Source organism: Rhinatrema bivittatum, chromosome 4 (assembly GCF_901001135.1).
Source record: "Rhinatrema bivittatum chromosome 4, aRhiBiv1.1, whole genome shotgun sequence".
In the NCBI taxonomy this organism is placed as follows: Eukaryota; Metazoa; Chordata; class Amphibia; order Gymnophiona; family Rhinatrematidae; genus Rhinatrema; species Rhinatrema bivittatum.
The window spans coordinates 193,565,777-193,592,784 of record NC_042618.1 but is presented as its reverse complement, the minus strand read 5'-3'; the positions used below and the strand labels follow the sequence as shown (position 1 = coordinate 193,592,784).

The 27,008-nt window shown below is 42.3% G+C and overlaps 1 protein-coding gene across 3 annotated transcripts in view; it reads left to right on the top strand.

The window, feature by feature from the left end:
• The window catches only part of POC1A (POC1 centriolar protein A), a 163,425-nt gene that overhangs the window by 118,950 nt on the left and 17,467 nt on the right, over positions 1-27,008 (top strand). For all 3 annotated transcript variants that reach the window (XM_029599472.1, XM_029599471.1, XM_029599469.1), the window contains 2 exons: positions 8,231-8,383; positions 25,337-25,534. In XM_029599472.1, coding sequence (XP_029455332.1) covers positions 8,231-8,383; positions 25,337-25,534 — 351 coding nt within the window. The remainder of the gene's footprint in view (positions 1-8,230; positions 8,384-25,336; positions 25,535-27,008) is intronic.

Here is a 27,008-nt window from a genome sequence, read left to right as displayed (position 1 = left end):
CTTTCAACTCAGCTAAGTTCCCTTCTTTTTTTCCTTGTATTTCTGATTCTAATATTATGCCTCATTCTGCCTGGAAACGGAGGGCAAGAGAGAGAATTAGCCAGTCCGAAATTGAGCCCTATGGATTCCCATATCAGAAGGATTTCCATGATACCTGGTGGATTGTCGCTTGAGGGAATGCAGGAAGGCAATGCAAACCCTCGTGACTTTGAGATCTCTTTATCCCCGGATTGTAGAGTACCCCCTGACAATCCTGCTACTTCAAGATCCGAACCTACAGAGAACACTGTGTTGTCCCTGGAAAAGTGTGACACTACGGAGGGTCCTCTGGAAACGTCTGAGGTTCCGGTAGCAGAAAGATTAGAAGGGGCAGCTGTGATAGGGGATATATCTCAAGATCCTGTCTTAGAAAGTGAGAAATTTGAAATGATACCTATTGTGAGACCACATACATTTTCACTTGAAGTAATTTGGGAAACGCTTGTTGTGTTAGACAAAAATGTATCTCTTCAATTAAAACCATTAGTAAAAAATATGGAAAAAATTGAAATTAAAGTGAATAAAATAATTTCTGATGATAAAATGAGAGATTTAGAAATTGGGAAAAACTCCCAAGAAATAAAAAAAATTAAACAACCAAAATGGTTTAATAATGAAGGAAGATTAATTTTTGACTAGAAAATTAGAGAATTTAGAAAATCAAACAAGAAGCAATAATTTAAGACTGATAAACTTCCCTAAAATGGTAAGTTTGTCAGCGATGGAAATGTGGAATAAATTCGCATTAGAATTTTTAAAAATTCCACAACAAGCGTTACCTCCACTGTCCCAGGTATATTATGCACCTTCTATGAAAAAGTCATCTGAAAAAGAGGATCATTATCAATCCTTAAAACCGTTGAATATAACCGATATTCTTGAATCCACTGGTTTAGAAGAAGCCCAACCTGCAACTATGATAATATCCTTTTTATTGAAAACAGACAGAGTGGGTTCAAAAACTTTTTTTGTAATATTAAAGAGAAATTTTGCCAGATGGGAGGTTAGAATGTTTCCGGATGTGACGAGGGAAACCCAGAATAGGAGGAAAGAATTTCTTACATTTAAGTCAAAATTGTTGCAAATGGGTGCATTATTTAAGTTAAGATATCCATGTAAATGTGATATGATATATATAAAAAGGTGAAATATTGTTTCTTCCAACCGTCCCATCTGCAGAGATTTATTATGGAAAAACAAACTACAGGAACTATTGATACCTCCCCTAGTGAAATAGCTGGTAACTCTAAGTAACAGTTAATATGGTTATCCTAGTTGATCGTCTATTATTACTTAATTATTTCTGTTGTGATTGTAACTGCCTTAAAAATGTGTGGAACCTTTCCTCATGTATTGTGGACTAAAAATTGGCTGCGGCCAGTATTGCTGTCAAGAATGCTTGATTGTAATTTTTGAAAATTCTGAGAAATAAAAAATTTCCTTTTCTTTTTTTTTTTAATCATATTTATCTCTCACTTCACTTCACAACACTGTGAGTTATAAGAAATAGTATATAAAATCCCAATCTATAATACAACTATAATGCATATATTAACACAACATACAACAGTACACAAAACAGAACCTCACAAAAATCCCATATCATAAAAATTAAAATTCTGTCAAACTATTATGTAAAATCCACTAAGGAGTGCAAGAAGACTCTAGGTCCAATAATTTCATATTCAACATTCTTTATTTGTAATTTTAAATATTTCAAGGAGCCACTCCTGATTTCAAATAATGCACAGATAAATGACTGCTTCAGGGTCCCCCGACACGGACCCCGTGTTTTGCCCGAAGGCTGCGTCGGGAGGGACAGTCTATAATTTCAACAAAAGCTAAAAGAAGAACAAAACGTCAGAATTAGAGGTAATGGACCAATTTAAGGGTACAGAGTGTATATAATACCGCCGAGACACGTACCTTAAAGTCAGCTGAGGAGTTCACACAGCTCAAAATGGCAAGGAGGGCGGGCGGCTAGACTAAACTCAGCGTTTTTAAAAGGATCTGTTTTGGCGCGTTTTTTACCACCAATCAGAGGAACGAATCAGCTAACCAATCAGGGCTGGACAACCTGCACGCTACAAAATGAGTGATGTCATACAACGCTAACTAATGTAGGGAAACACACAGATGAGAAGGTTTCTTTGGAAATGCATACAGAGGAACACGGAGAAAAAATATGTATACGGAGAAAAAATATATATATTTTTGTTACTACACAAATTAATATAAAGAGAGCATGCAAATGAAAAAATGAAAAAATATGAAAAATATGAAAAAATGTTGCCAATCAAAAAGTTATTTATAGAAAGTGATTATGAAGAAATTCTGCCACTCCATCTCATACAGAGGAAAATTATATGGTAAAATTATAAGAAATACTTATAAGCAGTATTTATAAGAAATATTGCCACTCAATCTCGTTATTTAATCCTGCCGGATGTAGGCTATTAAGAATAAAAATCCATTTCTGCTCTCTGCGGATAAGCATATCAGAAAAGTTTCCTCCCCGACTAGGAGGATGAAGCAGATCAATAACCAAAAACTTTAAGTCATCTTCAGAGTGCCCTGCTGTTTGCCAATGAGCGACAAGGGGAGCAGTGTCACGGCCAGTGCGAATATTGGACCGGTGCTCGATAATACGAGTACGTATTTGTCTGGTGGTTTTGCCCACATATAATTTTGGGCAGGGGCACAAGATCACGTAGATTACTCCTCGTGAATGACAGCTGGAAGAAAATTTCAAAACAAATTTTCTGTGTGTAATCGGATGTTCAAAGTTATCGGTGGAGAGGACTAAAGGACATACTGAGCATTGTCCGCAGGATTGATGGCCAGAAAAAATATCTGGAGTGGTATTGAGATTAGGTTGAAAATGCGAGTGTACAAGCATGTTTCTCAAATTTTTACCGCGACAAAAAGAAAAACGTAATGGATAGTTAAAGACCTCATGCAGAGATAATAATGACCAATGACGCTTTAAAATAGAGGTAATAGTGTACACATGAGTGGAGAACGGCAAAATACAGTTAATACATGAATCCTCTGTACGGGTTTGTGGAAGGAAAAGAAAATCTCGGTTTACATATAGTGCTCTTTTAAAGGCTTTACGGAGTACCCGGTGAGGGTACCCCCTTTCCTTGAACCGGAGGATCATCTGCTTAGCTTGTATTGTAAAGTCATCCTTAGATGAACAGAGGCGTCGAAGCCGTAATAGCTGTCCGGCTCGGATGTTCATTTTTAAAGGAGTGGGATGGTGACTTTCAAATTGTAACAAAGTATTGCGGTCTGTGCTTTTGCGATAAATAGACGTACTGAATATCCCTTCATTTAGCTGTACCTGCACATCTAAAAATGAAATGGTGACAGGATCAATGCAATGGTTAAATTTTAAATGAGGATTGCTCTGATTAAGCCAGTCCAAAAAATAATAAAACTGTATGTCTGTCCCTGTCCAAATCAAAAAAATGTCGTCTATATAACGGTACCATGCACTAATGAATTGAAAAAATGGAGAAATGTATACTACTTCTTCCTCAAACTTGCTGACATACAGGCATGCTAAACTGGGGGCCATGGTGGCCCCCATGGCAGTGCCTTTGACTTGTTGGTATAAGGTTTGCTGGAATTGAAAATAATTTCTGGTTAAAGCCAATCGTGTTAGGGAAACTAAAAACTGAGTAGATATACGATTTGGAGGAATATGGGAACTCAAAATGTTTTCAACCAATGTCAACGCCTCATCCTGGGGGATATTGGAATAAAGGGATACTATATCCAAACTGACTAAAAAGCATGTCTCTACAGGTGAAGGGAGGTTTTCAATAATAGTGATAAAATGGCTTGAGTCACGGACATAGGATCGACTTAAGGGAACATTAGGTTTCAAAAAAAGATCTACAAATTGCGACAAAGGTTCCAAGATAGATCCTATGCCCGCGACTATAGGACGTCCCGGGGGATGCACAAGGGATTTATGGATTTTAGGGAGAATGTAGAATGTGGGAATAATTGGATGTTCTGTTTGTAAAAAATTGGCTTCACGAGGAGTAAGCTGATGTAAATCTAAAGCAGTCCAGATGATGGTACTGTCATTGCCAAGGATCCTGGGGTGGCTGCTGCTTCGTGTTGCGAGTGATTCGAGAGTTCTGTGGACCTTGAGAACGCCCCCGGTATCTGGGGTTCCGGGATGGTTTCCCGGAGGGTTGAGGGTCTAAAAAAGCCTGTGAAAATGCTTGTGCTGACTGTAACTGTGGCTGTGGTAAGGATAATTGTGAGAAAAATGATGAGGCTGCTGGTTGTTGGACAGGTATGGTAGAGGGGTAGATAGGAGCTGATTCTTCTTGATGAGTGGCAACTGCTGAGTCTTCCCCTGAAGAGTCGTCCGAAGAGTTTGCAAAAGTCACTTTTCTTCGCGGTGTGTTGGTGTTCGTCCATGAGTAGACGTATCCTTTTGAATAGTCAGTCTCGTCGCGTCCAACGCGACGAGACTGACTATTCAAAAGGATTCAAAAGGATACGTCTAATTTATCTTGTCGTTCATTATCTCAACATGAACTGTCTATCTTGGAAAAAGGACTGTCTTTTGTTCCTACCATACCTTTTGATGCCTTTAATTTACAAGTGTTTTTGTTTCGATTTTTTCGTATGTTACGTATCAAACATTTTTTTGCTAATTCTCCATCAGCAGGTGATATGTCTATAATCAAGAAAAAATCAAAATGGCTTCCTCCCGGACCGATCGATCCGGTATTGATTACATTTGAAAAATTAGTTCAGCATGATATTCAAAAGTTACCCTCTAAGCCAAAGGTGAAGCATTTCAATATCTCCAAAAATGAGAAATTAGCCATCTCATCTTTGACATCTGACCCAAATATCATTGTCAAACCAGCAGACAAGGGTGGGGGAACAGTGGTATTAAATACTACTGATTATAAGGAAGAGATACTCCGACAATTATCAGATACTGACTTTTACATGCCATTGACTATGGATCCCACTCAGGAATTAAAAGAATCAATTAAAGATATTGTTCAGGATGCTTTAGATTCACATCAGCTTACTCCTCGTGAAGCCAATTTTTTACAAACAGAACATCCAATTATTCCCACATTCTACATTCTCCCTAAAATCCATAAATCCCTTGTGCATCCCCCGGGACGTCCTATAGTCGCGGGCATAGGATCTATCTTGGAACCTTTGTCGCAATTTGTAGATCTTTTTTTGAAACCTAATGTTCCCTTAAGTCGATCCTATGTCCGTGACTCAGGCCATTTTATCACTATTATTGAAAACCTCCCTTCACCTGTAGAGACATGCTTTTTAGTCAGTTTGGATATAGTATCCCTTTATTCCAATATCCCCCAGGATGAGGCGTTGACATTGGTTGAAAACATTTTGAGTTCCCGTATTCCTCCAAATCGTATATCTACTCAGTTTTTAGTTTCCCTAACACGATTGGCTTTAACCAGAAATTATTTTCAATTCCAGCAAACCTTATACCAACAAGTCAAAGGCACTGCCATGGGGGCCACCATGGCCCCCAGTTTAGCATGCCTGTATGTCAGCAAGTTTGAGGAAGAAGTAGTATACATTTCTCCATTTTTTCAATTCATTAGTGCATGGTACCGTTATATAGACGACATTTTTTTGATTTGGACAGGGACAGACATACAGTTTTATTATTTTTTGGACTGGCTTAATCAGAGCAATCCTCATTTAAAATTTAACCATTGCATTGATCCTGTCACCATTTCATTTTTAGATGTGCAGGTACAGCTAAATGAAGGGATATTCAGTACGTCTATTTATCGCAAAAGCACAGACCGCAATACTTTGTTACAATTTGAAAGTCACCATCCCACTCCTTTAAAAATGAACATCCCAGCCGGACAGCTATTACGGCTTCGACGCCTCTGTTCATCTAAGGATGACTTTACAATACAAGCTAAGCAGATGATCCTCCGGTTCAAGGAAAGGGGGTACCCTCACCGGGTACTCCGTAAAGCCTTTAAAAGAGCACTATATGTAAACCGAGATTTTCTTTTCCTTCCACAAACCCGTACAGAGGATTCATGTATTAACTGTATTTTGCCGTTCTCCACTCATGTGTACACTATTACCTCTATTTTAAAGCGTCATTGGTCATTATTATCTCTGCATGAGGTCTTTAACTATCCATTACGTTTTTCTTTTTGTCGCGGTAAAAATTTGAGAAACATGCTTGTACACTCGCATTTTCAACCTAATCTCAATACCACTCCAGATATTTTTTCTGGCCATCAATCCTGCGGACAATGCTCAGTATGTCCTTTAGTCCTCTCCACCGATAACTTTGAACATCCGATTACACACAGAAAATTTGTTTTGAAATTTTCTTCCAGCTGTCATTCACGAGGAGTAATCTACGTGATCTTGTGCCCCTGCCCAAAATTATATGTGGGCAAAACCACCAGACAAATACGTACTCGTATTATCGAGCACCGGTCCAATATTCGCACTGGCCGTGACACTGCTCCCCTTGTCGCTCATTGGCAAACAGCAGGGCACTCTGAAGATGACTTAAAGTTTTTGGTTATTGATCTGCTTCATCCTCCTAGTCGGGGAGGAAACTTTTCTGATATGCTTATCCGCAGAGAGCAGAAATGGATTTTTATTCTTAATAGCCTACATCCGGCAGGATTAAATAACGAGATTGAGTGGCAATATTTCTTATAAATACTGCTTATAAGTATTTCTTATAATTTTACCATATAATTTTCCTCTGTATGAGATGGAGTGGCAGAATTTCTTCATAATCACTTTCTATAAATAACTTTTTGATTGGCAACATTTTTTCATATTTTTCATATTTTTTCATTTTTTCATTTTTTCATTTTTTTATTTTTTCATTTGCATGCTCTCTTTATATTAATTTGTGTAGTAACAAAAATATATATATTTTTTCTCCGTATACATATTTTTTCTCCGTGTTCCTCTGTATGCATTTCCAAAGAAACCTTCTCATCTGTGTGTTTCCCTACATTAGTTAGCGTTGTATGACATCACTCATTTTGTAGCGTGCAGGTTGTCCAGCCCTGATTGGTTAGCTGATTCGTTCCTCTGATTGGTGGTAAAAAACGCGCCAAAACAGATCCTTTTAAAAACGCTGAGTTTAGTCTAGCCGCCCGCCCTCCTTGCCATTTTGAGCTGTGTGAACTCCTCAGCTGACTTTAAGGTACGTGTCTCGGCGGTATTATATACACTCTGTACCCTTAAATTGGTCCATTACCTCTAATTCTGACGTTTTGTTCTTCTTTTAGCTTTTGTTGAAATTATAGACTGTCCCTCCCGACGCAGCCTTCGGGCGAAACACGGGGTCCGTGTCGGGGGACCCTGAAGCAGTCATTTATCTGTGCATTATTTGAAATCAGGAGTGGCTCCTTGAAATATTTAAAATTACAAATAAAGAATGTTGAATATGAAATTATTGGACCTAGAGTCTTCTTGCACTCCTTAGTGGATTTTGCTACGAATTGTGGAGTGCAGCACTGCTCCTTCTTTATATTTGGAAAACTATTATGTAAAACCATCAAAATAAAATAAAAAGACAAAATATCATTACAGGGGTGGCTAACTCCGGTCCTAGAGAGCTACAAAAAGGCTAGGTTTTCAAGATATCCACAATAAATATGCATGAGATAGATTTGCATATAATGGAGGCAGTGCATGCAAATCTCATATATATTCATTGTGGATATCCTGAAAACTTGGCCTGTTTGTGGCTCTTGAGGACCTGAGTTGGCCTCCTTTGTACCAATAACTACTTAAAGATCATTAAAGATAACTATTATTTCATCCACCCTTACTTATTTGCCAACTTGTGACTGTTGTTCATGACAGCATTAAATGAGCTATACTATTCACCCACTTTCCTGTTTGGAAGAAGTTTTTATTTCAGTTGCCCAAGTTGGTTGTTTTATGCAATTAACTGAAGAGAAGTGTGTCCAGAGGCACATGGGAAAATGTCATGCATGCTGAAATGTTTCCCTAGAAAGTTCTGGAAGAGTCCTGCTATTCAATATGAAATGAGTCATGGGACCCATCAGTTTAACACCTTGTACTTCTTTCTTCATAGAATATCTGTTATAAGTATACAATTACCTTTAATGTGATGATGCTTCCTAACATTTTTGTTCTACAGGTAATGGTATGGAAAACTAACTTTGATGCTGCTGATTATGGAGATGTACTGAGAACTCAGCAAAGTGTTGCAAATGTAAATAGAGAGATGCCAATTATGGATGGTCATATTATGCCCTCACACCGTAGTTCTACAAAAACATGTTTTATTGAGGTATGGGAGTTTTGAAATTCTATTCATTTTGTCAACCATACTGTTCTGCTGAGGTATTATAATGCTTGATGAAATAAAACATATGTAAGTTAAATGCAATAGAATATAGTTATTATAAACCTTGATTCTTTTTTGTTTTCTGCCAATAAAATTGCTTGGGCAGTTGTGGCCTTTTCAAGGTGACATAATTTTTGTGATCTTCATCTGCAAGCTTGCTCGTGCTCTCTCTCGCTCTCTCTCAATTGCTTATAAAAGCAATTTCATGTATGTACTTTGTATTAGATTACTTTTGAAAATTGTGCGAGCTCATACTAATAAGCTTGAAAGGGTCTCTGAAAACTCCCTACAAATTATAACTGTCATATTGAGGTAGCTAAGTAATAGATGTTCACCTTAAGGCTAGAAAATTTTGACCCAGATTGCTAAGATCATTTATGAAGCAAAGATGCATTTGTGACAGCACCTTTAAGAGAAACTGATTAGCCAGTTTGTCTGTTTTCAGCTAGTATCGCTGCTAAGAATTTAGGATTATGTGATACATAAATGTTTTTAAATAAAAAGATGGTCCAAGAAAACAAACCGGTAACCAATCCAATGTGGCTAACAGCAAACAAACAAACGGTGGAATCGGTAAAATTGGACTTTATTGGATCTTGCCCGATTCTGGCCGAGTTTCGCTCTACGAGCTGCCTCAGGGGCTATTGTAAATAAAATAAAAACAAATAAAAGGACTCACAAACATGAATATTTGTAACAACAAGTAAAATGCAATATAAAACTTATATAAATCATATAAAATAATGACATAAAAATAAACATATTGCACTTAAAAATTAAAATCACATTGCTCACTTGTTTGTGTGTATAAATATACATATGCAAATATTTTATAGGTCAAGTGTATATTTGTATGTACAGATATTATTGCAACAAACAACAAACAAAATAGATAACTATAAGGTGTATATGATTGTAAAGGGAGTACATGTATTGATGTAAAGAACTAAAGAACAGCCATAAAAGGATCATAAAAATAAAATGAAAAAACAAGGTGAACCAGGGTGTATAGAACATAGCGAACTGGCTATCAGACCTGTTCTACAAACAGATGCTGTCAATCACAGACCACTGTGAAGATAGTGATATCGTAATTCTTTCAAAGAGAACCAACCAGCGTTGGTCACCTTCCGGGTTTGAATAAAGGTTGAATCATGTTAATTAACTATTTTATGGAATTTTATTTAGAATTTATACTAGTGACACTTTTTCTGGGTATTTTATTATTTATTTATTTCATTATTAATTTTAAGCAACTAATTATAGATATGTTTGTAGACAATACTATACATATGTAAAAGATAAACATTAACATCATTGATATATAAAAAAAAATTTTTTTCTCAATATTATAATATTTTAATATTTTTTGTTCTCTTTGAAAGAATTACGATATCACTATCTTCACAGTGGTCTGTGATTGACAGCATCTGTTTGTAGAACAGATGCTGTCTGTTCTACAAACAGATCTGCACTGATCTGAGCCAAATCGAGTGGTTCGAAAAGGTACTTGAAAAATTACTTTCAGAATTTTTTTCACACTGTATGACGTTTGAATAGGGTTTCAGAAATAAATTCTGAGAACCATCCACATCTTTTCTTTGATTTCTTTTCAATTTACTTTACTGGATTTCGTTTGATTTATTTTGTTTATTTTTTTAGTTTGGTTTATTACACTGTTTGTTCTTATGTTCTATACACCCTGGTTCACCTTGTTTTTTCATTTTGTTTTTATGATCCTTTTATGGCTGTTCTTTACATCAATACATGTTCTCCCTTTACAATCATATACACCTTATAGTTATCTATTTTGTTTGTTGTTTGTTGCAATAATATCTGTACATACAAATATACACTTGTCCTATAAAATATTTGCATATGTATATTTATACACAAACAAGTGAGCAATGTGATTTTAATTTTTAAGTGCAATATGTTTATTTTTATGTCATATTATTTTATATGATTTATATAAGTTTTATATTGCATTTTACTTGTTACAAATATTCATGTTTGTGAGTCCTTTTATTTGTTTTTATTTTATTTACAATAGTCCCTGAGGCAGCTCGTAGAGCGAAACTCGGCCAGAGTCGGGCAAGATCCAATAAAGTCCAATTTTACCGATTCCACCGTTTGTTTGTTTGGTTTTAAATAAAAAGATACAAGCCCATACACATTACTAAGATCAGATTTCATGCTTTATAAACTCCAGAAAGAATATTTGTAAGTTTTGTTCAGTCTTAGTCCAGCCATTTGCAAATTATATTTCATTTTCTTTTTCCTCTGCATTCTGGCAGGTAAATCCCCACTAGTGGGGTTATGCACCTCTGCCAGCAGATGGAGACTGAGCAAAAGTTGATGTCACAGATTTATAGTCCCGCCCCGACATCAGCCAGCAGATGGAGACTGAGCAAAAGTTGATGTCACAGATTTATAGTCCCGCCCCGACATCAGCCAGCAGATGGAGACTGAGCAAAAGTTGATGTCACAGATTTATAGTCCCGCCCCGACATCAGCCAGCAGATGGAGACTGAGCAAAAATTGATGTCACAGATTTATAGTCCCGCTCCGACATCAGCCAGCCAGTATTCTCCGTTTCCAGCAGGTGGTGGCAATGTATTTCCCTATGGGGGATTGCCTGTGAGCAAGAAAGTAAAGAAAGGAAGAAAGAAGTGCAAAAGGGGATGTCAGGAAGATGAGACGTTTATATATAGCACCAGTTGCCTCCCAAGGTGATATTGTTCAGTCCCTCCCTCAATAGAGTGCCTTCAGTCCAGTAGCTTGGGATGGCATAGATTTAAAATTTAATTAGCGGTTTCAGGATAAGAGAGGCTCGGAGGTGAAGGCTTTTGCCCCCTCCCCCAGTAGCTGGGACCTGTTTCTACTCTCAGCCAGGGAGGGCTGAGCTCAGGTAAAAGTTTTACTTTCTCACAGGACAAGCAGGATGGTAGTCTTCACCATATGGGTGACATCAGGATGGAGCCCAATCACGGAACACTTTTGTCAAAGTTTCTAGAACTTTGACTGGCACCTACTGGGCATTCCCAGCAATGCACTGACCATGCATCCAGCAGGGTTCCCCCTTCAGTCTCTTTTTTTTTTCCGCGCAGCAGTAGCCACATGGGTTAAGGAGCTTTTTTGAGATTCCTGACAGGAATTTTCCTCACGGAACGTCTTTAAAAATTTTTCAAAAAATTCTACCTCTTAGGGGTCCCCCAATCGATATTTGTACTCCACGGTCGAAAGGTAAGGTTTTACCCTTGTTGCGGTAGATTCCCATCGAGTTTTCCCTTCGGGGCCTACCAGCCATTGACCGCACTGCGGTTAAATTTTTGTCGAGGCCATGGCGTCAGGTTTTCGTTGGTGCCCCGACTGTCTTTGGACAATGTCCATCACAGACCCGCATAGAGTTTGTATATTGTGCTTGGGGGCCGACCATGATACCCTAACTTGCACCAAATGTGCCCAAATGACGCCAAAGGGCAGCAAAGCCCGTTTGGAGAAGATGGAGTTTCATTTTCATTCAAAACTCCTGCCTCCATCGACCGCTTTGACTTCGTCTGAGCCGGTGCCATCGACCTCTCTCCAACAACGAGACACCGGTGCTGTTCGTCCGGCTTAGACTACTCCTAAGGTGTTGACTTCTTCCCCCTCGCCTCAGGAGAAGGACTGAGGAGAACATCGTGAAAAGCGTCGACACTGGTATAGGAAAGCTCCGTCCGCCGAACCAGGCAAGCCCTCGGCATCAGCGTCGACAGAGCCACTGACAAATGAAATCCCGTCCGGAGAAGACCCCATCCTCCTCTGCGACTGGGTCACTGAGGCGTTCCCCCACCTTCCTCTGTGCAGGGAGCCACGATTCCACTTTCACTGGTGGACCCTCCGGCTACGCCAGTGCTGCCTCCTACTCCGGTGCTGGGGTTCCACACCCCAGGCTTCCGCGAGGAATTGGATCGGATGGCCATTATTAAAGCACTGCAGGACTTCCAGCCTCCATCGATGCCGATACTGTTGCCTGAGCCGGTCACCGATCAGATTCCCATGGCGCTCGCACTGCTATTGGGTAGACTGGATTTCTTGCTCTGTACCCGTCCACCGCTGGAACAGAGTACACCAGTGCGTCCTCTTCCTTCGATGCCGATACCTGTCATCAGAAGACGAAGAAACACAGATACCCATACCGCCGTCTGGGATCAGGCCACAGACTCATTCATTGATGTCACCAGTTCCATTGATCCTTCCATCGATGTGGTCTGTGCCACCTCCGGTGCCATCGATGCCTAGGCCTGGCCCTTCGGTATTATCACCATTTCTCCCTTCTGAAGATCCTCAGGGAGCTGGTGATCAACTTTTTGATCCTTGGACTGATGCTCACGTGTCTAGGGAGTTCTGCGAGGTATGGAGGTAGTTCAGACACGGCAGGTTGAGCAGCTTTTTGACTAGGCCCCGCTCTTTTTTTTTTCTTGCTTGACGTGTGGTAGGCAACTAGGGTGATTTTGTGCATTTTTCACTGTGTACCCCCCCCAGTGTGCACCTGCGCATTGGGTGTCCCATTGCCGCGTCTCCCGCTTCGGTGCGTGTGACTCCTTGGATGCACATATTGTACGTCCAGATTGGGTGTCCATTCTTCTGGACACACACCTTGTGTGCTTTAGATTTGGTGTTCCTTGAGTGGGTATGTATCTGGACTCCTGGTTTGGACATCCACTTTGCGAAATTGTTCTAAGCGCGTGAATCTGGGTGCATGTTTTCTGTGCCCATTTACGGCATGGCTTTTACGTGCAGGAACCTGGCCGCTCCCCTTTTTTTTTTTTTTTTTGTTGTATAGCTGGATGTGTGCCTATACCTGACTCAGCACAGTGGAACCATGATGCCGACAGCGAAGGAGTCTAAGCACTTATCTATTTGTGCTGCATGCCACATAAGGGCGATTACATCTGGAGCTTTCTTCAACCCTGTGTCGGTGCTGCCTGGATGTTCATGGGGGTTTACCTCCTGATTTTTCTGACAGTGGTCCATCTCCTCGGCTGAGGGGAGTGGGGTCAAGGGCGACATGACACAGGTGTCCCCCTCCTTTGGTTGATCCACAGGTTGAGTTGTCAAGAGTAACTCACACTCAGAATGTCAGGTTCAGACGTATGGGGCCTGGAATACACCTTGCTTCTTTTCCTGGGTGGAATTCTTCTTCCAGGGATTATAGACACTTCTACAGGAGTAGTCTGAGTCAACATTACCTACTAGTATGCTCAGAGTTCTCCTGTACTTGCCACCACAGTCAAGGCCCATGGTGCAGCGTGGCCTGACAAGGTTCGAATGCAGGTGGATCAAGATGATACTGATGATGGTGGAGGCTCTCCTGGTGAGGAAGGGGTGATTCTCCCAGTTTTGGAGCTGCATAGAACGTTTATCCGTTTTTCATAGAGATGAGTTGCTGAGCTTGACATCTCAGATTTTGAAGACTGAGTGAATGGGGGTGCAGAAGAAGGACCCCATTTTTGTCACCCTAAGCAAGGCATCATGTTTTCCCCTTCTGGTTGCAGTTCGAGTTGATTGATCTGGAATGGCGTGCGCCAGAGGTGTTCTTTAAAGGTAGGGCGTGCCTTGGCAGGTTTATACTCCTTGGATCTGCAGACCAAAGAGCAGCTTTATTTCCCTAAGGTGGATGCTTTGGTGTGATCTGTTACAAAACAAACCACCATTCCGGTGGAGGGGAGGTGCAGCTCTGAAGGGTGCTCAGGATAGAAGAATTGAAGCTGTCCTAAAGCCAAGCCTTTGAGGCAGTGGCAATTAATTTACAAATTGCTTCTTGTTATTGCCTTGGTAGCTCAGGCTACTTGGCATCTTTCTCAATAACCTGGCAGCACCGCTTCCAATAATGGATTTATGGTAGGGCCAGGGGTTGCCGCTTTAGCTGATGCAGGCTGTCGTCTGGTTTGTGCAGCCGCCAGAGGAGCTGCTCCTGTGATTGTGACCAGGTGACAGCTATGGCTGTGCATCTGGTCGACAGTAAAGTTGCCCTTCAAAGGTTTTCTTTTATTTGTCAGGGAATTGGAGAAAATGGGGAGAAACCCATGTCCCTCGCTTATCAGTGGTTAAGCCGGTTTTCAGGACTTTTTCTGCGAGTGGCCGCTCTCAACTACTGGAGTTTTAGGCCTCATAGGGGGAGGTTCTTCCCAGGGATCCCATCCCTACTGTAGATCTCAGTCCTTTCACCTCCGAGGGCCTCAAAAGATGAGGGCTCCGGTAGTGGAGCCCCTCAATCTGCTCAGTGAGGATTTATAGGCTCACCTGTTGCTGCAGTAGATAAGTGGCTGCCTATCTCGCTTTTATCACAGGTATGTCCAGATTACCTTGGATCAAAGTGGTTCGAGACGGATATGATGTAGAATTTCTTTGCATTCCTCCAGATGCCTTGATATCTCCATGCAACTCCCCTCAGAAGAGGGTAGAAGTGGAAGCCACATTACAAAGGCTATTGAACATGAAAGCGGTGATTCCTGTTCCCGAATTGCAGCATTTATTTTGTCGTACCCAAGATGGAAGGGTCTTTTCGACCTATACTGGATCTTGAGGGCATCATTCGTCATTTGTGAATCATGCATTTCAGAATGGAAATGGTGCAATCTGTCATGATGGCAGTCCAAGTAGGGGAATACTTTGTGTCTCTGGATCTGACGGAAGCATATTTGCATATTCCCATTCGCTGGGAACAGCAGTGGTTCCTTTGATGTGTCATTCTGGATTGTCATTACCAGTATCAGGCCTTGCCTTTCGGGCTGGCTATGGAGCCCAGGACCTTTTCCAAGGTCATGGTGGTAGCGGCAGCCCTACGCAAAGACGGCATTCTAGTTCACCCCTATCTGGATGACTGGATGATTTGAGCCAAGAGTGCGGAAGAGTTTTTGGTTTCTCGCAAAGTGGTTTCATTTCTACAGGAACTAGGTTGGGTGGTGATTCTGGTCAACAGCAATTTGCAACCGACTCAGACTCTGGAGTATCTTGGGTTTGATTCGATACAAAGCAGGTAAGAGTGTTTATGCTGGAGACTCGAATCCAAAGGTTAATGGCTCGAGTTCGAACCCTGATAAACACTTTTCGCCCGACCATGTGGTCTTATCTGCAGGTTCTGAGGTTGATGACTGCCATTTTGGAAGTAGTTCCCTGGGCAAGGGTACATATGTGACCTCTTCAACGTGTATTGATTTCCCTCTGGAATCTGCAATCTCAGAACTATGTAGTAAGGCTGTGCCTACCATTGGATGGTTACAGGTGGATCATCTCTGGAAGCGAATTTCCCTAGAGATGCCAGATCGGTTAGTATTCATGACAAATGCAAGCCTTCTGGGCTGGGGGTGAGCTCACTGTTAGGAGTTGATGGTGCAAGGTCAATTGGAATACAGAGGAGCAGCAGTGGAACATCAACAGGTTGAAAGCACAGGCGGTTTGGTTAGCTTGTTTGCAGTTCGCTTGCCTTGGGCAAGCCGAATGTCAGCCATTACGATGGTTTTGACTTTCATCAATCAGGGTGGAACTAAGAGTCAACAGGTGTCTGAGATAATATGCTCATGGTATGGGCAGAGCAACATCTAGGCATATCCATCTCTCATGTTGCCGGAAAGCATAATATCAGAGCCAACTTCCTCAGCAGGAGATTCTTGGACCCAGGAGAATAGGTACTGGTGGATGAAGCCTTTCAGCTCCTTGTGGTCCGCTGGGGCCTACCAGACCGAGATCTGTTGGTGACCTTCAATAACTTGAAGGTTCCATGCTTTTTCAGTCACAGACGGGACACCAAAGAGCTGGGCATTGATGCTCTCATTCAGGAGTGGCCATTCAGTGCCTCACTGTAGACATTTTCACCCTCGCCTCTGATAGGCAGGGTTGTCCAGAAGATTGCAAGTCAATCCAACACTGTCCTTATAGTGGCTCCGGATTGGGCTCCGAGGTCATGGTATGCTAATCTCTAGTAACTGCTGGTGGGCTATCCCCTCTGGCTACCATCTCGAAAGGATCTGTTGCGGTAGGAGCCCATTCTATAGGAGGATCTGGGTCTATTTTGTGTTTGATTTGTCTATTGGAGAAGAGCTTGGTTGTTGAAGCGGGGTTATACGCCTGCTGTGATTTCTGCCCCAAAGTAAGGTGGTACATTTTTCTAATTTTCTAGCCTATGTTTGGAGAGTTTTCGAGGCCTGGCGTTCTGAGTTCTCAAACTCTCAAAGTGGATATTCCTTTAATTTTGGAATTCTTACCAGATGGCTTGCATAAGAGCTTGGTCCTTAACATCCTGAAAGTTCAAGTTGTGGCTCTTGCTTGTTATAGGGGGAAAGTCAATGGGGAGGGCCTTTGTCTTCCTGTCTCGACATGTCCCATTTCTTGAATGGAGTTAAGCATCTTCGGCACCCGCTATGGCTTCCGGTGCCTCTGTGGGATCTTAACTTGGTCCTGGAATTTTTGGCAGGTCTGACCTTTTGGCCACTGCATGCTCTTTCATTGAGATTGTTACCAGAAAAAGCTGTCTTTGAGTTAAGCAATCTGTTTGGCACGTCTGGTCTCTGAACTGCAGGCTCGCTCTTGCCATGAGCCTTTTCTACCTATGACTCCAGGAGTGGTACAGCTTTGGCCTAGGCCCTCACTTTTGCCAAAAGTAGTTTCGGAGTTTTTTGATTGTCCATTTCCCTGCCCACCTTAGACAGGGACAGAGACTAAAGTGAGTACCATCTTTTGCGTTCCTTGGATGTCGAGCATCATTTAATTGCAGTAGCTGGAGATGACAATCTATTTGGAAGTCTGATCACCTGTTTGTGCTCCATGGTGGTGGTAAATAGGGAGCACCAGTGATGTGGGCAACAATAGACCGCTGGGTTATGGAAGTCATCTTTACCTAGCATTACTACTTGGATGTTTAGGCTAGGGAGGACCCTGTGTTTGCACAGTCAGTTTTGACTGGACTGTTGGCAGCCTCCCGCCCTTTTCAGAATTAGCTTTGGTACATCCCACTGGTGGGGATTGACCTGCTAGAATGCAGAGGAAGGAGAAATTACTACTTACCTGATAATTTCCTTTCCTCTGAGGGCAGGTCAATTCCAGGCCTGCCCTGGGCTGCCGAGGTTTACTGTTTGGTTAGCCTTTCAGGGTGAACATTTCAGGATATGATTCCTGCTCTTTGTTGAAGACTGGTAAGTGGCTTTTCTAGCCCTTTAGTTTACTGCATGTGTTACTGCTTTTGTCTGAGCTCAGTGTTCCTGTTGGTTTGGAAGCATGACTGGTTGATTTGTTAATAATAATGTTCAAGTATAACCAGTTTGTCCATAGTTTGGCTTTTCCAGAGAATACTGGCTGGCTGATGTCTGGGCAGGACTATATATCTGTGACATCCACTTTTGCTCAGTCTCCATCTGCTGGCAGAGGTGGATACTCCACTGGTGAGTATTGACCGGCTTACATTAGAGGAAAGGAAATTATCAGGAGTAATAATTTCTCCTTTCCCTCTTTGCTTGTGATGTGTATGTATATGGGGGTGGAAAGATTGCATTTATTTTATGAAATGGATAAACTGTGTAGGATTAATCCTTTTATTAGGTCCTAAGAAAACCATATATATGTGGCATGCAACACCTCTCCCCATCTCCCACTGCCGATTTCTGTTCTCTCCCTAGGCTTGTCAATCCCTAACTTATATCTCTTGAAGTGGCCTGGGGGAAACATGCAGGGGCCAGACCTGGCTCCAGCAGCAGGGTATGAGTGAATGCAGGAACTGAACCAACATGCACACATAGACTCCACCTCCTGTCCTAGAGGAGGGAACGCACTGTGGGGCCTGTGAACACATTCGTACAACCACCAAATCAAAGACTGGATCTTATAGCTTCGTCTGGGTTGTTTTACAAGAGATAAATTGAAATGGAGAGAATGTAGATCTGTGCTGGAAGGAGGATGGAGGTGGAGATGACAGGCAGGGAGAGGGCATAGATTCATGAGGCCTGGAGGAGGGATTGGAGTCATGAGGCGGGGTAGGAGTTTTCCATCTATACAGGAGACTCCCATTAATTGCTGGAGATTTGGCAGGTATGCAGGGTCCTCTCTTGACCTTGGTCTCTCGGGATAATGTCTAGTTTGCCTATGCATAAATCTGGCTTGGCAGATATATTTTGATTTAAATACATTGTTTTAATTTAAGCATTGGATTAAATATTCCAGTCTTTTGCTTCGAACACACACCATAAATACAATACAGAGTTGCCAAGAGTTTTTAATTAGAGAAGGCAGTTCCTCATTTTGGGAAAAAAAAAGGGGCTGTTTCAAAAATGGAAAGTTATGCAAACATTGTCGATATCATAAAGGATACACTTTGACACTGGTTGTAAAATAATGACAAGAACAGTACATAACCTCATTAAAAAAATGTTTTTAGCAAAGTAATCTGTTTTTACTTATTAGTTGGTTTGCTCACTTCAGATGCTGTTTTCTGCAGCACATTGGAGACTGTTGCAGCTTATTGTCAGTACTGATGTATGAAACAATAATAGTATAGCATATTTACCAAGCTTTTGCAGAAGATGCCTTAAGGCTACCTTAGTTTGCTTTATTCATTTATTATGGAAGCAATCCGATAAGTGTTTTGCCACAAGAATAACTGCCATGCTATTTATATCAACTCCATTTTGTAGACCCTTGAGCCATTCCTCAAACCACCCTTTCCATGATTTTTCTAAAAACTCACATCTGCATTTTGAAGAAAGAAATTAGGGAACAACTTTAGTAATTGCCTGGATTACTGTTAGGCAAATAAGAGAGCAGCATTCCAAACTATATACTGTTCATTGTTACTGTTTGGAAATCCAAAATGCTTTTTATTTTTTGCAGCACATTTATCTCACACCTTTTCATTAGTGACTCAAGGCAAGCTACATTTAGGACCTGTAGTTATTTGGTTCAACAGACATTGAGATTTGAGAGGCTCCACCTCCCTCACCAATCGGTGGTGGTGAAGTCTACTCTCAAAAAAGCCAAGCACTCCCGCACCCATGCCTCTGCCCCTTCAGGCTGAGATCACAGGGAGCTGGATGCCCTAGGTAGAAAGGTGTTTCCAGGGTGCTGTTTATCGCCCGCATTGCATCCTACCAATTGTATATTTATTTATTTATTTATTTTAAAGCTTTTCTATACCGCATATACAAGCTATTGCAGATCTAAGCAGTTTACAAATGACTCAATACAATCCGGAGCCTGAGGAAACATGTCCAGGAACTGGTGGAGCTCCTGCCACAGCAGCAGCAGGAGGTGTTCCCTGCTGTAGTACAACAGGGTCTAGAGGCAGGAAAACAAAAGATGAGATCCACCTATGATATTTTTGAAACAGCGGTTAGAGTGGCTGCAGTGGACATTGGCACTTGTAGGATGGCCTGACTCTGGGCTTTGGACCTTCATCTGGAGGTCCAGAAGAAGCTAACTGATCTGCCCTGAACAGGAGAGAATCTCTTCAGGGATAAGGTCAGGGATGCGGTAGCCCAATTGAAGAATCATCATGAGAACCTTCAACAGCTATCAGCTAGCCCTTCCGATCTGCCATCTTCCGTCAGGATTTTCTAGAGAGGTCTTCCTATCGGCAAAGGAAGTATTACCGTCCTGCCTCCCGGACTCAGACCCAGTGCGCTGGTTCCAGGGGTTATTCTCGCCAGCCACACACTCCCAGGCCCCAGCCAGCCCCCCAGCAGACCCCCCACCACAGGGTTTTGACTGAAGGCAAGGGAGCTTAAGTCAGTCTGTAGGAGGCAGACTGCTTCACTTCACCCACTACTGGCTGGAAACTATGAAAGACCAGTGGGTTCTCGCAATCATTCACCAGGGGTATCTGCTGAATTTCAGGGACGTCCCTGTGGACTTTCCGCCATGTTATTTTGGGGTTTATCCACTCCGCTGGAAATAGAGCGCTCCTCCCTTCTAATGGCAGGAGTGGTAGAACCAGATTCCCTTCCGCCAACAGGACTGAGGGTTCTACTCGAGGTATTTCCTGATACCAAAGAGAACGGGGGGATTACACCCTATTCTCAATCTCAGAGCCTTGAACAAATTCCTTCAGAGGGAAAAGTTCAAAATGGTGTCTCTGGGAACCCTGATCCCGCTCCTCAGAAGAGGAGAGACTGGCTCTGCTCCCTTGATCTCAAGGATGCCTTTGCCCACATTGCGATCTTCCCAAACCACAGGAAATATCTTTGCTTTGTGTTGGGGCAGGCTCATTACCAATATCGAGTACTACCATTTGTTTTGGCCTCAAACTCTCAGGTCTTCACCAAGTGCCTGGTGGCGCACCTCAGATGTCAGGGGGTACATTTATTCCCCTACTTGGATGACTGACTGGTCAAAAGCACCTCTCAGCAGGGAGCGCTGCATGCCCTGAATCTGACCATGCGAGTGCTGTGATCTCTGAGGTTTGTCATCAACTACCCAAAGTCACACCTCTGCCCACCTCCCTGTCTGGACTTTATTGAAGCCAGACTGGGCACGAGTCAGGCCAAAGTGTTCTTGCCCCATGATCGGATTCTTGCCCTGTCCTCTCTGGCGAGCTCAGCGCATGGCAGTCAGCAGGTTCCTGCTCACCAGCTACTTAGTCTGTTGGGTCACATGGCTGCCTCTGTCGTGTCACTCCGTTGGCCCGCCTTTGCAAGCACAGGGTGCAGTGGACATTACGTTCACAATGGCAGCAGGCTTTCACAGGACCTCGAGGCATGTCTCCATCACACCACTTCTGCGGGTCTCCCTGACCTGGTGGGAGAACCTCTCCAATCTGGAGCAGGAGATACCGTTTCAGGCTGCCCTGCCTCAGGTAGTTCTTACCACCAGTGTCTCCACCCATGGGTGGGGGGCCCATATGGACAACCTCCACACAGGGACGGTGGACGGCTCAGGAATCTCTATGCCAGATAAACTTCCTGGAGCTTTGGGCGATTCGTTATGCTCATTGGGTGTTTTGAGACTGCTTGTACCGCAAAGCTGTCATTATTCGAACAGACAATCAGGTAGCAATGTGGTACATCAACAAGCAGGGAGGAATGTGGTTGTTCCTCCTCTGAGTTGGTGCAGATTTGGTCCTGGTCCTGGGCTCTGGCACAGGGAATGACCTTGTGAGCGATGTATCTAGCCGGATCACTGAACGTGGTGGCAGACTGCCTGATTCGTGCATTTCAACCGCACGAGTGGTCCCTGGATCTGGCAGTGGCAGCCTGGATTTTCTACCAGTGAGGAACTCCGGATGTGGATCTCTTTGCCTCCTTGTGCAACTGCAAGATGAGCAATTTGTGTTCCCTGTTCAGGACAGACTGACTTCCAGCGACGGACGCCTTTGCCCGTCATTGGGGAACAGGTCTCCTGTTCGCGTATCCTTCTCTTCCGCTAATCATGAGGACTCTTGAAGCTCTAGTAAGACCAGGGAATCGTGATCCTCATGGCCCTGTACTGGCCCAGACAAGTCTGGTTCCCACTCCTCCAAGACCTGTTGATTAGAGATCCTATCAGTCTGGGGACTGCGCCCGATCTGATAAAGCAGGGTTGGGGCAGGCTGCGACATCCAGCCCTACAGGCATTAGCCTTAACGGCCTGGAGGTTGAGCTCCTAGTCCTTCAGTCCCTCGACCTATCTAATGACGTGTCTCAGGTACTGGTTGCTTCCAGGAAGCCTTCCACGAGAAAATCTTACCAATTGCAGTGGAGAAGGTTTTCCGTCTGGTGCGAGGGTCATGACTTAGATCCATTCACCTGCCCCATTCCGAGGTTCTTGGACTATTTGTGGCACCTCTCTAAGGCTTGGCTTAAAGCCACCTCGGTCAGGGTCCATCTGAGCACAGTCAGTGCTTACCATCAAGGTATCACTGGCACGCCTATCTCTGTTCAGCCCACAGTAGGTCGCTTTATGTGGGGCTTGCTTCAATTGAAGCCCCCCCTCCGGCCTCCTGTTTCCTGGGACCTCAAAGTTGTGTTAGCGTGGATCATGCGCCCTCCCTTTGAGCCTATGTGGTCCTGCGATCTGAAGTCTCTCACTTGGAAAGTTCTATTCCTGGTAGCAGTCACCTCAGCTCACAGGGTTAGTGAGCTTCAGGCCTTGGTTACATACCCGCCTTACATGAAATTCTTTCATGACTGGGTGGTTGTAGTACACATCCAAGTTCCTGCCTAAGGTGGTGACAGCTTTCCACCTCAATCAGTCCATTGTTCTGCCCACCTTCTTCCCGAGGCCCCATTCACACCAGGACAAATGGGCTCTACACACGTTGGATTGCAAGAGGGCCTTAGCCTTCTATTTAGAATGCACAGCAGGCCACAGACAATCTACTCAGCTCTTCATCTCTTTCAATAAGAATAGATTGGGAGTTATGATGGGCACACACTCTGTCCAATTGGCTAGCAGACTCTATATCCTTCTGCTATGCCCAAGCGGGCCTTCAGTTGAGAGGCCGGGTCAAAGCTCATTCTGAGGGCTATGGTGGCGTTGGTGGCCCACTTACGAGCGGTTCCTGTCGCCAAAATCTGCAGGGCTGCAACGTGGAGTTCTCTGCATAACGTTTGCGACCCACTACTGCTTGGACAAGGATGGGTGGCAAGGTAGTAGCTTTGGCCAATCTGTCCTTCGCAACCTCTTCCAGGCTTAAACCCAACTTTTCCTACCTAAGGCCCTTTGTTTGGGACCAAGCTATTCCCTGGGCTTCCCAACCACACCACAGTTGTTTTGATGCCTGTTGGCAGCTGTTTTTCGTGCAGGTTGGTCATATGTTTCCAGGAACAGCCTGTAGCTTGATAGTCACCTATCTGTGAGGACTACCATCCTGTTTGTCCTAGGAAAAAGCAGAGTTGCTTATCTGTAACAAGTGTTCTCCTAGGACAGCAGGATGGTAGTCCTCAGGAAACCTGCCCTCCTCCCCATGGAGTTGGGTTCTCCTGCATTTTGTTTTATTTTTCGCTCCTGAATTCTGTGTTACGAGACTGAAGGGGGACCCCCTCATGGATACGCAGAGAGTGGCATGCCTGGCATGCTCAGTGTGCTAGTCAAAATTTCTAGAAACTTTGAAAAATGTTTTCTGTGCGGGACTCCATCTGATGATGTCACCTGTCTGTGAGGACTAACATTCTGTTGTCCTAAGAGAACACCTGTTACAGGTAAGCATCTCTGCTTTCTCCAGGGGGCTCTAAGGTGGCAGTGGAATCAAATATCACAACCATTGTTGCCTCTGGTCTTGGTTATGAATTGGTCAGGATACCTCGGTGGTGGTTGAACTACAAATACCTAACTCAGGGTTGTCCGATTCAGTCACTAACACACTAGTTGGATTTAACAACTGATACACCCAAACAGGATAGGGAGAACACCTTCCATCCCCACACAGGGAACCTAGTCAAAACTAGAAAGGGAAATACCAAATAAATCTTATTGAAGAAAGGACAGTTCACAAGGCTCCACAGGCCTTTTCAATCTGCTTAACAGGAAAGATAATACTAGTTCAGACAACCAAGTAGCTATGCTCTACATAAACTAGCAAGGGGGAATGGGCTCATATTATTTTTGCAAGGAGGAAATGAGGATTTTGGAGTGGTCTATAATGCATGTGCCCTTCTCTCTGTTTCATATCTCCCTGCAGTCCAAACTATAATAGCCAAAAGTATTGGATTCTGGAAATACAAGTGGTCATTAACTCACGTGGTAGCCCATAACACATTTAATCAGTGGGCTATTCCAGAGTAATTGTATTGGAGGAAAACAGGAAGCTCCAGAACATCAAGCACTTTAAGGCTTGCTTCCAATGCATTTGTGCTGAATTGGGACACGGGACTAATGCTTACTTATCTGTTGATCTCTAAGACATTGCAAAAAAAATGAAGACAGACAAAGTCATGATTATTCTCATAGTTCTATCATGGTCTTGCCAAGTATGATCTTCTTACCTGTACCATATCAGCATACCACTTGCATATCGATGAACTTCTAATATCAGTGAACCCCATAGTATCCGAATTCATGAAAGTCCTCTGGCATATGAATCCACTGGTTTTAAAACCTCTAGTCCCTTGGGACTTGAATGTAGTTCTAGCTCAATTTATAAAGCCACCTTTTGAACCCATGGATTCAGGACAACTAAAGTTCATCTCTTGGAAGGGGGTGATTTGGAGGGCTTAGATCAATTTTTTTTTTTTTTTTTTTTTGAAGGCTGGTAGATGGGTCGGTGGGGGTTCAGCATGGTGGGAGTTCTACCATGGGGCGGCCATTTTTTTTTTTTTTTTTTTTAAGTGGGTAGGAGGAGATTCTGCTGCTTGGTGGGAAGGATGGGATTCGGCCTGCTCGAGGAGTGAGGGCTTGTCGGCCTGGTCCAGGCCACTTCAGGCTGTTTGAAAATAGGAGGGTGGGTGTTCTGCTTGGTTTATTTATTTATTTATTTATTTTTTTTAAGTGGATGAGTGGGATAATGGGGGTTCAGCTGCTCTGTTTGTAACTTTTTTTTTTTTTTTTTGCATTAATGGCATGCAAAATTCAGGTGAGTAAAAAAAAAAAAAAAAAAAAAAAAAAAGTTTAGCGTGCTTTTTCTACTCCTAGCCTATTTTCATGTCACTAGCTTCATGCATCCTGTGAGGACCCCTGTTTTTAACATACACATTAAATAAAACCCATGCTAAATTTAACTCCAATTTTAGCACAAGTTCCATTACATTGGCTCCCTAGGCAGCTGGGCTGCACTACTAGAGGTAGCTCCTGAATATATTGTTTCAAAATACCAGGGGGTGATACTTTCTTTGGCACCACATTCTTACAGCTTGCAAATATATAAATCTAACGAGAATGCAATAGTATGTTATGATCTTATAATAATGATATTTATATGGCTACTAATATACAATGTGTTTACTATTTTCACAGACAAGAGAAGTGAATTTTGGTGACTTACATGTAAACTTGGAAAAGCAGAACAAAAGTCATACAGAACAACCTCAGGTGCCTCAACCAACTGTGCCTTTCAGCAAGCAACAGCAGCAGCACCACATGGAAGCTGGCATCCATCTAACAGTTGCAAACACACTAGAGCACATAGTAGGACAGCTAGATGTTCTTACTCAGGTATGAAGTGCTTTAATTATGAGTATGAAAATGACTTACTAGGGATGCTCATGAAAATCATCGTAGCATATAACTTTATACAGCATTAAGTTCCCTTTCACAACAATGAGAGCAGAGACAAAGATGGAAATTACAAGCCGGTTAATCTAGGGAAATTTAATGGAATCGCTAATAAAGAAAATAATCATGGAATATTGTGAATACAGCAGATTATAGGATCCAAGGCAGCATGGGTTCTGCAGGAAAATGTCTGATAAAAGAGATTAAATTTTTTGACTGAGTGACTAGGGAATTAGGTCATGTTGAATGCTAGATGTGATCTACTTTGATTTCAATAATGCTTTGGAGCTGTACCAAAACTCCATAAATACTGTATATGTGGTAACCTGGTGATAGAATCCTAAGATGGTAAACTGTTAAATGGATGTGTCAAACAGGAAAAGAAGGGTGGTTGTAATGTAGCAGCTAAAGTTTAATGTAAAAAGTGTAGTTCATTTGGAATGCAAAAAAGCTAGCATCATAGTACCTAATGAGGGGGTGAGATATGGATGGCCATTACATTTCAAAACATGGTCAAATAATGTCTAGGAACTCACCATAGCTAACATTTCTCCATTAACAAACAGGGCTTAATTAGCCATAATTTCTCACACCGTACCTGCTCTGGAATAGCGTTCCATAATATTGGAGCTGCCGTTGAGAAAGCTCTACCCTGAAGTTGCATAAGTTTATATCCCTTTATTGAAGGAATCTTCAATAAATTTTTTCCTGCAGAACATAAAGTTATTATAGGGGCATACCAACTAAGTTTAAATTTTAGTGAACATGATTCCTCAAGAAAAAAGTAAATTATGAATTACAACTAACATCCTAAATTTGATGCGAAACTTTATAGGAAGCCAAAGTAGCCATTGAAGAGAAGGCCTTATTTGCTCATAACTCATTCCACATACAATGCAGGCAGCTGCATTTTGCAACAATTGTAGGACCTTAATCAATTTAGGTAAGCCTAATAACAAAGAAAAACAATATTCTAAATGACCCAAAACAAGAAATTGCAGAACAGTTCTAAACAAAGTAATGGGGGGTAACAATCGCAAAATTTTCAATATCTTCAATTTATAAAGCATATTTTAGATGTCTGACATGAAGGGTTAGGGTTAACACTGAATCTGTAATAACTCCAAGACTATGAACCTCAGACTGTAATTGCAAAATTTCATTCTGACAGAAAAGTTAACATCCTAATTAGGCCCTCTTCTTTTACATTATTCAACATTATGAAGTGAATTTTCAAAGAAGTTAGGCACGTAAAAGTAGCACTTATTGTAACAATTTTCAAAATCTCACTTGTGTATAAAACCTTTTGAAAATTACCTTTGTGTTGCCTCACTGCCTTGGCAGCCCCCAAACAGCACTTTTTAGTGCTATATTAAATAAACAAAAAGGATGTCCGGCTCCAAGAAGACTGCTC